We start from the raw sequence: 11,893 nt of genomic DNA, 5'->3' as shown, positions 1-11,893 counted from the left end.
CTATACTGTGGGGGCCTTATATATTTTCAGCGCAAGAGCCCTTTTCAGGAAACAAAACAGGGGCGTTTGTGTGGCTCAGTCTTTAAGCCTCTGCCTTCAGCTTAGGTCATGATCTGGGAATCCTGGGATCAAGCCCTCCATCAGGCTCCCTGCTCAGTGGAGAGCCTGCTTGTCCCTCTCCCACTCCCCCTGCTTGTATTCCCTCTCTTGCTGTCTATCTGTCAAGTAACTAAATAAAATCTTTTAAAAAAGGAAGAAAGAAACAGGGCGCCTGGGTGGCTCAGTTGGTTATGCAACTGCCTTTGGGTCAGGTCATGATCCCGGAGTCCTGGGATGGAGTCTTGCATCGGGCTCCCAGCTCCTCGAGGAGTCTGCTTCTCCCTCTGACCTTCTCCCCTCTCATGCTCTCTCTTACTTGCTCTCTCTCTCAAATAAATAAATAAAATCTTAAAAAAACAAAACAAAACAAAACAAAACAAAATTTCTTTAGTGCCTGACTCAGGCCTGATGCTCAATGAATATTTGTTAAATGAATAATGACCCTTAATTGATTAATAAGGTGTAAGTTTGGAATTAACATCCATGCTCTTGGCATTGTACATGATCTTGCTACCCTGGGATCCTGGCCCTGTTCTTTTCTGTCAAGTCTGTACAAAACTTCATGTGGGGCCCAGCACCCCACCTTCCTGACTTCCTGGGCATCTCGCCCTGACCTCTCACAGAGGCTGGGCCAGGTTGAGGAGACAGAGTGGAGGCCTTTTCTGCCTGGCTGTGGGAAGAGACAGAGGTAGGACAGCTCCTCCCCAAACCGTCCTCCCCAAACCCCGGCATCACTCTGCAGTTCTAGAGTCTCACCCTCAGGAAGCCCTCTTCCTCAAGGGAAACTTCCCAGATTTCTGGCTCTTCAAAATTTGCCAGATTCCCTCCTCCCAGGGCAGACATGAATTCAGATGTTTCGTTTGTGTCATTTACGTTCTCCTTTAATTGTTTTCAGTTCTCTGCCCCTCAAATGTCTCAATACCTGTGGCACATCACCCTCCTCCCTGAGAAGGCCTCAGTCTGGGACAGGAGACAGAGCCCTGCGCCGGAAACTTCCATCTGCAGGAGAAGGCAGGTCACAAACAAATACTGCAAGCCTTAAGGAAGGAATTTCGGGGAGGCTCATGAGCACCGGGCCCAAGCTCGATGGGTAGAGAGCGTCCCCTCCTTCCAGCCTGGACTCTAGGGGGGCTCCTGGCCAGAACGGCGGGGCTGCGGCGTCAGCGGGGCGGGTACGGTGAGCCCTGGGCCGGTGGCCCCTCCAGCACAGCCACCAATCCAGGCGGCGGGGGCTGAGGGCCCGCCCGCGGGCGGAGGCTGCGGGAGACCACCGGGCGCCTGCCGGCAGGTGGGGGGCGCGGGGAGCCCGGGGTCCCCCAGCGCGGAAGGTGGGGCGCGGAGGCGGCTGCAGGTCAGGAGCACGTCCAACAGCAGCAGTTTGAAGAGTAGCAGTCGCAGCGCCCCCAGCCGCAGGGCCTGGCCCCGCGTCCCTGCGGGACGGAGACGAGAGGTTAGGGCCAGAGGCCGGCTTCAGCCCCAGCCCCACCCGCCCGAGAAAGTTCTCCGGGGAGCAGGGGCCTTGTCCTCCGCTCCTGCCATTCCTCCTCCCCGCCGTTCCCCAAAGCCTGGGAAAGTCCTCCTTGGTGTCTAGACTCAGCTCTAATTGGAAATAGTAACACATTCCTTCTTAGCCTTCATTTTATTTTATTCTCCCAAAACCAGGGGGATGCAGGCCAAGCAGGGATTAGCATCTGACGCAGAGAGAAACCGGACCCCTATTCTCTATTATGAGCGGAAGTAGAACTGGACTCAGTACTCCGTCTAGTGGGTGGTCTGGTCTCTCAGGGCTCTGACGCTGACACCATCTATCTGGGCTGCCCGGAGAGAGCTTCACAGAGCCCTCTGTTAGCTGTCGCCTACGCTTTTCAACTGGTGGCCAGGAATTAGTCTGGGGTCATAGGATCCACCCCCATCTACCCGTAGATAGACTGAAGCCCAGGCTTGTCAGTGCCCCAACCCAGCAAGGCAGCCTCTTCAGGAACTTCCCACCACGCCACCCACCGACCCCAACACGAGTGGGACCGTCATGCCAGACCCAAACAGGCTGAAGATCCTGGTCCTCAGTACTCACCCCTTAGACGCTCCCAGAGGCAGGTCCTGGCTGAGGAAGCCTCTCCTGGCAGCCAAGAGGAAGAGAATGAGTCTTTTGGGATGGGCTCTTCCATCCACCCAAACTCTGTGCCCCAGGCCTGGCAGGTGGCAGCCACGCATGGTAAGTTGCATAAATGGACAAATGAACAAGCACCAGGAAAGCTGAGCCCATTTGCTACAATGTCTCTCAGGGACTCAAATCTTTCTCTGTCCCCACTGTCCACTATTCTGTGTTCCCTCCCCCAACCCCTCCCCAAGGAAGCTGAGGTCTCTCAGCACTTTTAGACGAGGACTTGGATTCTTAGCAGCCTCCTTTGAAAGGCAGGGCATTTATTCAACAAACATTCCCATTTGGAAGATGCCAAAACTACCATAATCCAAAATCAGGAAGCCAGTCATCTAGTAATAATAACAGCTGGCTTTGGACACGTCCCTAAAACATCTCTGGCCTGTAAAATTGGGAAAATAATATGGTTTTCTTCATGAATATGAGGTGTTTCCAACAATGCCTGGCACAGTGTAGTCAATAAGTAGATGGTAGCGTTGTGTTATTTGATTGTCATTTGGTTCTGCTAGGTCAGGTGTCATAGATAGGGTGATATAGATATTAACCTTAGCTACATAAATCTAGATATCAACCCAAGGTAATAGGAGGGAGGCAGTGTAATTAACTCTTGGAGGTCATGCCTCAGAACCTGGATTTGAAGGAGATACTTGAGGCCTGGATATTTGAAGGAGTTGCAAACCCAAGACTCAGGGCCCTGAGGCCACCCTGCTCCGAACCCAGGCATCGCCTCATTTGGAGAGTTGGCACAGGGACACCCACCATGCCCCCGTGGGATCCTGACCTGTCTCCCAGCATATCCTGTTTCCAGAGTGTGTGGGAGGGGCAGGGAGCATCCACAGGGGCCCCAGCTCCGTCCCCACCTGACAGCTGTAGGGGCTGTGTGCTCTGGCTGCGGTTGCCAGCCTCAGGCCCTGTGTGGCAGACCAAGTTTTCCCAGGCTGCCAGCTCCTCGGAGGGCAGAGAGAGCTGAGCCAAGCTAGTCCAGGTGCCGTCAGCCTCTGGGGAAGGGCCGTAGGTGAAAGCATCCAGGGAGCTGCCATTGCCAGCTGAGAACCAGATGGGGCCCCCAAAGCCTGGGGGTGCAACATTGAGGACCAGGCAGACCACCAGTGTCTGCTGCTTCCCGTCCACCAGCAGCGTGATCGGCGGGGCCAGAGAGGGGAATGGTGTGCCCCCTACACCTGCAAGAGAGCATGCACCTGTGGTGGGCCGGTCTGTCCCTGCCAGCTTCCCATAATAGGCTTCTATCCTTCCATCTGGGTTTGCTTTCCATCATCCATCTCCTTCCATCCACTCATCCATTCCGCTCTCCTTGCATTTGCCCATCTGTTCATTCATCCTTCCCCCAGCAACCATCCTTCCTACATCTACTATTTTTTTTTTGAGATTTTATTTATTTATTTGACACAGAGAGAGATCACAAGTAGGCAGAGAGACAGGCAGAGGGAAGGGGAGAGTAGGCTCCCTGCTGAGCAGAGAGCCTGATGCAGGGCTCCATCCCAGGGCCCTGGGATCATGACCTGAGCCAAAGGCAAGAGGCTTAACCCACTGAGCCACCCAGGCACCCCACACCTACTCTTTCTACCTTCTATCTGTGTGTCTGTCCATGCTTCCAGGCATCCATCCATCCCTCACCCATCTATCCTATCTCAACCTATCTGTGCCAGGAACTGGGGATGTAACACTGATGAAGACATTGGCCCTGCCCTCAAGGAATGCAGTCCCAGGGGAAAGATAGCAGATGCAGCAACAAATTCTTACAATACCTGGTCGTGCCAGCCTCAGGAGGGTGGTTACCACTGGCCGGGAAGGGAAGGAAACAAGATCTGGAAAGAGATTAAAGAGGGTTTTGAATGTAACTTTTTGTTTCTTTTATCTGATTCAAATATGGCAAAATGTAAACCATTTGTTAATCTGAATGGGATATGCATAAGTGTTTATTTAATCATTGTCAGTTCTTTTCTGTAGGTCTGTTCTTTTTTTTTTAAGATTTTATTTTTATGTAATCTTTACACTCAATATGGGGCTCCAACTCACAACCCAGAGACCAAGAGTCCCATGCTGTACTGACTGAGCCAGCCAGGTGTCCCTAAAGTATTTTTTAAAGACCTTTGTTCAGATATACTTTATGTACTACTATACAATTCACCCATTTCTTTTTTTTTTTTTTTTTTGAAGATTTTATTTATTTATTTGAGATAGAGAGTGAGAGTGAGAGAGAGAGCACAAGTTGGAGGGGACAGGCAGAGGGAGAGAGACACACAGGCTCTCCACTGAGCAAGGGAGCCTGATGTGGGACTCTATCCCAGGACTCTGGGATTATGACCTGAGCCAATGGCAGATGCCCAACCAACTGAGCCACCCAGGCACCCTACAATTCACCCATTTCCAGTGTATGTCTTTATTATTTAAGTTTATAGTTTAAAGTTTATGGTTTATAAACCTTATAAACTATAGTTTATAGTTTAAAAAAATTTTTTTAAAAGGGCGGGGTGCCTGGGTGGCTCAGTCATTAGGTGTCTGCCTTTGACTTGGGTCATGATCCCAGGATCCTGGGATCGAGCCCCACATGGGGCTCCCTGCTCGGCAAGGAGTCTGCTTTTACCTCTCTTCTCTGCTTGTGCTCTCTCTTGCTAGCTGTTTCTCTCTCTCAAAGAAGTAAATAAAATCTTTAAAAAAAAAAAGAAAGAAAGAAAGAAAGAAAAGAATAAAAGAATAAAGAATTACCCCAGGATGCAGGAAAGGACACCGGAGGATCTTGTGGGGAGGTCAGAGAAGGGTGCTCAGGAAAGATTTCTTGAAGGTCAAAGAACAGATCTAGAAGCATGTGGACAGTAAGCAGCCTACTCAGGATTTGAACTCGGGTCTCTGACTCCTACTCCCGTAGACCACCCCACTTGGAAGGATGACTAAGATTTTGCTACATGATACAGTGCATCAAGCCTGGGACATGGCCTCAGGCAGAGTTGGGTGGACTCCCAACTTGTCTGCTTAATTTACTGAATCTTAATTGCTGCATCCATATAATGAGGTTAATAACACCAGCCCAGTAAAATTGTGAAGAAAAAAGATCATGAATGTCAAACACCTTGGCAGAGAAGTATTAGTATTATTATCAATGCTGATATAATAAGACATGACAAACAAAGGGGACAGAGAAAGCTAAGAGTGAGCTCCAGGACCCTCGAGCTCCTGAGCCTCTTCACTTATACAGATGCTTTCCCCAGGTTGAGTTTAGCATGTGCTTCCTCCACGAAGCTGCCCGGGATTGCTTCTCCTCACCCTAGCTGCCTCCTTCTCAGAGCTCGGACCTCTTGCCATGGGCTCTTCCTGCTCCACGTGGATGTGGTTTATCTCCCTAGCAAGGGAGAGCTTGTGAAAATACTGGGGGCCAGCTTTAGATCAAAGATGACCTTCCCCCACCACATACATGCAAACACGTGCATGTTTCTAGATGAAGTTGGAATTCTCGCCTCTAAACACAAGTCCTTTGACCTCATCCTCGATCTTTGAAGGACTGAGGGTAATACCCTTGAGAAGTCACTGGGGCCTTGCAACCTCCCCTGAGAGCCTACTGAGAAGGGGGAGCAGGGAGTGAACGTGAGACATTTTGAGCCCTGTGGGAATAGAGCAATCTGAGGGCAGGAGCCCGGGACAGGAAGGACAGGAGATGACCTTACAACATTGCCCTGTCTCAGCCCAGGCTACCCCATCTCCATCCTCCCTGGATGTCTATCCAGCTTGCTGTCATATCTCTACACCTCCAAGAGGCGACTGCCCAACCAGGGACTCCAACACAGTAGACTCCAGGGATCGGACTCGGGGCCCCAGGGTGAGGCAGCTGGAAGGCAGAAGATGATGGGGAAGGAAATGGTGGGCTTATGATGAGACGCTCGCCTACCCAGGGAGTACCAGAGCTGGGGAGGGGGGCTTGGGCCAACTAATGGGGCACAGAGAGGGAGGCAGGGAGGGGGCTCACCTGTGGGCAGGGCTGGACATCCGAGGGCCAGGAGAAGCAGCAGCCAGGTCCTGGCCATGGCCCTCCTGAGAGGAGGCAGGGCCCAGCTGCAGACTTGAGGTGTGGGCTGTGGGAGGAGGCGCCCGCAAGACTGTCTCCCAGGCAGCAGGCCCAGCTGTTCCACCACGAGCCAGAGCCGTTTCCCGGTGAGGAGCCCCTCCTGCCTCCACCCTGGCCCTCAAACCCGGTCCTCTCTCAGGGGCCCAGCAACTCAGGTGCCCCTCCCACACCCTACTCCCTCCTGGTTGAAGAGCACAGCACGGTCCGCAAAGCCCTTTCCCAGTCACTGGCTCAGCCACCTATGGGATACTGGGCACCAGGCAGCACCCTGAGCCTTCCATTCAGCTCGCCACTCCACCCACCCAGCAGCTGTGAGCTCCGTCGCACATGAGGCAACTGGGGCTCAGAGACATGGAATGACCTGCTCGAGGCCAACAGATGGCAGGGGGCAGACTGGCCTTACTATAGCCCCAAAGCCCAACACACTCATTTCCTTGTTATTACAACACCTCATACCCACACCCACCCATACTCACCCATTTAAAAACAGAATTTATTTCTCAGAGCAGTTTCAGGTTCACATCGAAATTTAGGGGAAGTTTTGGAGAACTTCCATATATTCCATGCCCCTTCCCTTGAACCCCTTTTTAAAAATAAATTCTTGGGGCACCTGGGTGGCTCAGTGGGTTAAAGCCTCTGCTTCCGGCTCAGGTCATGATCCCAGGGTCCTGGGTTCAAGCCCCGCATCGGGCTCTCTGCTCAGGAGACAGCCTGCTTCCCCTCCTCTCTCTCTGCCTGCCTCTCTGCCTACTTGTGATCTCTGTCAAATAAATAAATAAAATCTTAAAAAAAAATAAAAATAAACTCTTGGGAGGCCTCCTAGTATCATGAAGAAATATTAAAAATAGGGGCACCTGGGTGGCTCAGCTCTTAAGCCTCTGCCTTCAGCTCAGGTCATGATCCCAGGGTCCTGGGATTGAGTCCCACATCAGGCTCCCTCCTTCTCCCTCTGTCTGTGGCTCCCCCTGCTTATGATCTTGCTCTCGCTCTCTCTCTGTCATATAAATAAGTGAAATTTTAAAAACTTTTTTTCAGTTGTGGTAAAATACACATAACATAAAATTTATCATTCTCACCATTTTTAAGTATACAGTTTAGTGGTAGGAAGTACATTCACAGTGTTGTGAGAACATCACCACAGCCCATCTCTAGAATTATTTTCATCTTGCAGAACTAAAACTCTGTCCCCATTAGACACTAACTCTCCATTCTGTCTCCCCTCAATCCCATGGCAACCACCACTTTGTTTTCTGTCTCTGTGAATTTGACTACCTCAGTAAAGTGGAATCATAGAGAATTTGCTTTTTTGTGCCTGGCTTGTTTCACACAACATGATGTCATCAACCATGTTGTGGAAAGTGTCAGAATATCCTTCCTTTTTTAGAGTCAAATAATATTCCATTGCATTTATGTACTGATGTAGGAAAAGACATTAGAATTCAAACCTGACGGCCAAGAAAGAATTCTTGAAGATGTCTTTGGTGAAAAGCTGATTTTTTTATAGATAGTTTTTTTTTTAAGATTTTATTTATTATTTGACAGAGAGAGATAGAGATCACAAGTAGACAGAGAGGCAGGCGGCTGGGGGGGGGGGGTTGGGGGTGGGAAGCAGGCTCCCTGCTGAGCAGAAAGCCTGATGTGGGGCTTGATTCCAGGACCCTGAGACCATGACCTGAACCGAAGGCAGTGGTTTAACCCACTGAACCAGCTAGGTGCCCCGTTTTAGTAAAATTTTAAAAACATAAAGAGGCTTACCTCAGGGCGCCTGGGTGGCTCAGTGGGTTAAAGCCTCTGCCTTCGGCTCAGGTCATGATCCCAGGATCCTGGAATCCAGCCCCGCATCGGGCTCTCTGCTCCGCAGGGAGCCTGCTTCCTCCCCTCTCTCTCTCTGCCTGCCTCTCTGCCTGCTTGTGATTTCTCTCTCTCTGTCAAATAAATAAAAAATCTTAAAAAAAAAAAAAAGAGGCTTATCTCACTGAGTCACCCAGGTACCCCAAAGGTGATTTATATTAAAGCACGGGACAGGACTCGTGGGCAGAAAGAGCTGCACCAGGGTCATGAGGAGTGGCCCATTATATACTCCCAAGTTGGGAGGGGGTTAGGGATAGTATAAATCTCTAAGGAATTTGGAAGCAAGGTTTCCAGGACCTTGAGGGGGCTGGCTGCTGTTGGGAAAAGGTAATTTATTACCATCTAATAAAACCTTAGTCACAAGACCCTTCAGATATATATCGGTGGGCCATATATGCTTGGGGATGATTGCCAACAGGTATCTTGGAGGATTTAGAGATAAAGGAAATTTCTAAAGGAGTTCTTTTATGTTAAAGTAGATTTACAGGATCCTGGGGGTGGATGGTGGGGCTAGGATTGCCTTTTGCCTTTAGGAAAGTGTCAACACCAGAGGCAGTTGAGTCCCTGGAGGAACGTCAGTCACTCTACCTGTTTCAAGGACTTCTCAATGGGCTGTAGGTAGTAAGGAAATTTAATAATTTCTCTTTTGCCTTTGTTCCCCACATGCTATACCACACTTGGCTTCTTATCCATTATCTCTCGATGGACATCTTTCAATAGTTGCTTCCATGTTTTAGCTATTGCCAATAACGCTATTGTGAACAGGGGTGTACAAATATCTCTCTTTTTTTTTAAAGATTTTATTTATTTATTTGACAGACAGAGATCACAAGCAGGCAGAGAGGCAGGCAGAGAGAGAGAGGGAAGCAGGCTCCCTGCTGAGCAGAGAGCCCGATGTGGGACTCGATCCCAGGACCCCGAGATCATGACCTGAGTGGAAGGCAGCGGCTTAACCCACTGAGCCACCCAGGCGCCCCAAATATCTCTTCAAGACCCTGCTTTCAATTCTTTTTGTATGTATACCCCAAAGTGGAATTAGATCACATGGAAACTTTGTTTTTAATTTTGGGAGGGAACTGTCATACTGTTTTCCAGTTATATTCCGACAACAATATACAAGAGTTGTAATTTCTCGACATCCTTGCCAACACTTGTGATTTTTTTTTTCATAGTGGCCATCCCAGTAAGTGTGAAGCGTTATCTCAGTGCGACTTCATTCTGCATTTCCCTAGTGATGACTGATGCTGAGCATCTAGGGCTCCCTGATACACATCTGTTATACCAATTTATATTCTATCTCAGTGTATGAAAGGCCAGGGAGTCCCCACCAGCATTTGACATTCCTTAAAAAAAAAACAAAAAACTAATTTAATCAGTTAGAAAATGTAATCAGTTCTCTGATTACAGCATTCTTTTCTCATTTCCTTGTTTCCTTCATTGTATTGCTTATTGCCCTCTTGCAGTCCTGGTGTTTTACTAATTCTGTAAGGGCTTTCACATAGCGATCATACCAATCCTTGTGCGTTGCACGTGCCGAAGCCATTCCTAACTCATTGGTTACTTTTATTTTCTTCTTATTATTTTTAAATTTATTTGACAGACAGAGATCACAAGTAGGCAGACAGGCAGGCAGAGAGAGGGGAGTGGGAGAAGCAGGCTCCCTGCCGAGCAGAGAGGGGGATGCGGGGCTCTATCCCATGACTCTGGGATCATGACCTGAGCAGAAGGCAGAGGCTTCAACCCACTGAACCAACAAGCGCCCCCACTGGTTACTTTTTTTTTTTAGTTGATGTGTTTTGTTTTTGTTTTTGTTTTTTCTTGTATGAACCAATGCATCCATCTTTCCTAATGGGAATTACCACATCCCTTTTAAATCGAGAAAAGTCCTTCCCCCTCTAGAGATACATTCTACCAAGTCTTTTTGTGCGTGTGAAGTTTAATCCCCAGACCCCCACCACCACTTAACTCTATCAGAGATTAATTTTGGTGTAGGGTAGAAGATACGCATCTAAATTTCATTCCCCCTCCCCAAAGAGCTAATCGATGATCTCAGGGTTATTAATTGAATACACCTTCCTGTCCCTATTATTTGTGAAACATTCTCTACGTTAGTATCTTTTATGTTGGCCGTTAATTTTTCCTGGCTCCCCGACTTCTTTATTCTGGTGCCAGCCTCTTCCCGCGGGTTGCTTTAATAGCGTGGGGACTGCACCCTCGGACGTGAGGAGGGAGCCCCGGTCGCGCTGGCCCGGCTCCCCGCGCTCCCGCCCCCTTCCCTCTGCGCGGCCTGGAGGCCTGAGACGCCGCGTGTTCCCAGGCGCTGCCAGCGCGCAGGTGCGCTGGGTCCGCGCGGGCTCCCGCCGGGAGGGGGCGGGGGAGGCAGGTGTCCCTAACGATTCTCGCGCCCTGCAGCCCCGGGAGGTGCTGGCCCGGGCTCCGTTACCACATTACAGATGGGGAAGGAATCCTCTGGCCCCTTTAGGGTTTTAAGAGCTTCCCAGGGATGGGGAGGATGGGGAGGCATTAGACCCCGGTGCCAGCAGCCGCCACTGCCCGCTTAGCTACCCTCCCACTTAATCGCTTTCCCCTGCTTCTCGCCACAGGCCGGCTTGCAAGCCTTCCTTGCCCGATCTCTCATAGGTCTGCTCCTTCCAGGAGCCCCAAGAATCTCCCTCTGAGGCCACAGTCTTGCTGACCCGAAAGATGCCCTGACTCAGGGCGGTGAGGTTGCCCCAATAATCCGGCCTTGAATCTCAAAGCTAAAATCCTTCTCTGAGCTCCTCGCTCCGGATTAAACCTGCGGTTTGCTGACCGGCTGCTAAGAGCCAGGTCCTGTTCGCAGACCTCTCCGTTTGATCCTCACAACCACCCTACCAGGTGTTGGAATCCGTGGTCACAGCTGGGGAAACTGAGACAGAAAAGCGAAGTCACATAGCGGAGATTGTTACGCAGCAAAGCGCGGGAGCTGGGAGCTAACGGCCGGGACGGACGTGTTTACAGGTCTCTCTCCAGAATTCTTTTTAGGAGATTGTCCAATCCGAACGCCTGATGCACAACAGATTAGCCCTGTCTCCCCTTTTTTTGTCAAATAGAAAATCAGGGGCCCTTTTAGACTGAGATGAACCACATAAGACCTGAAAAAGAAAATTAAGGCGATGCCTGTGTGGCTCCGCAGGTCTTGATCCCTGAGTCCTGGGATTGAGTCCCACATCTGGCTCCCTGCTCAGTGGGGAGCCTGCTTCTCCCTCTGCCTGCCTCTCCCCCTGCTTGTGCTCGCTCTCTCTCTCTGACAAATGAAGAAATAAAATCATTTTTTAAGAAAGGAAAGTTAAGGAAAAGTAGCAGTGCTTATTGGAAAAAGACCACCAATATGACCAAGCGATTACTGATTGTGAATCTGACCCATCCAATCAGAAGATTGCAACCAGTATGTGTGTGGGTGCTGAAGTAGCAAGAAGTCTCTTCCAGTTAACACTGAGAGGAGCACCTATTTTCACTGATCGGGAAAAAAAAAATCCCACTATGATAGTTATAGTACGGAATAAAAATCACCTGAATGTTCAGTAACAAGGGAGTAGCTAAGGGTGCCTGGGTGGCTCATTCGGTTAAGTGTCATGTCCACTCGGGTCATGATACCAGGATCCTGGGATTGAGCCCCACATCCGGGCTCCCACACTCAGCCTGGAGTCGGCTTCCCCCTCTCTCTG

At 50.0% G+C, this 11,893-nt stretch overlaps 1 protein-coding gene across 1 annotated transcript; it reads right to left on the bottom strand.

Moving 5' to 3' along the window:
• Positions 1-969: 969 nt before the first annotated feature.
• On the bottom strand, positions 970-6,350 carry PTCRA (pre T cell antigen receptor alpha). Its single transcript, XM_004739882.3, has 5 exons — positions 6,237-6,350; positions 4,024-4,083; positions 3,118-3,438; positions 2,171-2,215; positions 970-1,529 (listed from the first exon to the last, which is right to left on the bottom strand). Exons 1-5 carry the CDS (start codon positions 6,292-6,294, stop codon positions 1,222-1,224), a joined length of 792 nt encoding a protein of 263 aa, XP_004739939.1. The 5' UTR covers positions 6,295-6,350; the 3' UTR covers positions 970-1,221.
• Positions 6,351-11,893: the final 5,543 nt, after the last annotated feature.

This window comes from Mustela putorius, unplaced genomic scaffold (genome assembly GCF_011764305.1).
Source record: "Mustela putorius furo isolate JIRA1106 unplaced genomic scaffold, ASM1176430v1.1 tig00003983_pilon_pilon_pilon, whole genome shotgun sequence".
Taxonomy (NCBI): Eukaryota; Metazoa; Chordata; class Mammalia; order Carnivora; family Mustelidae; genus Mustela; species Mustela putorius.
This window is presented reverse-complemented; position numbering and strand designations above follow the sequence as displayed.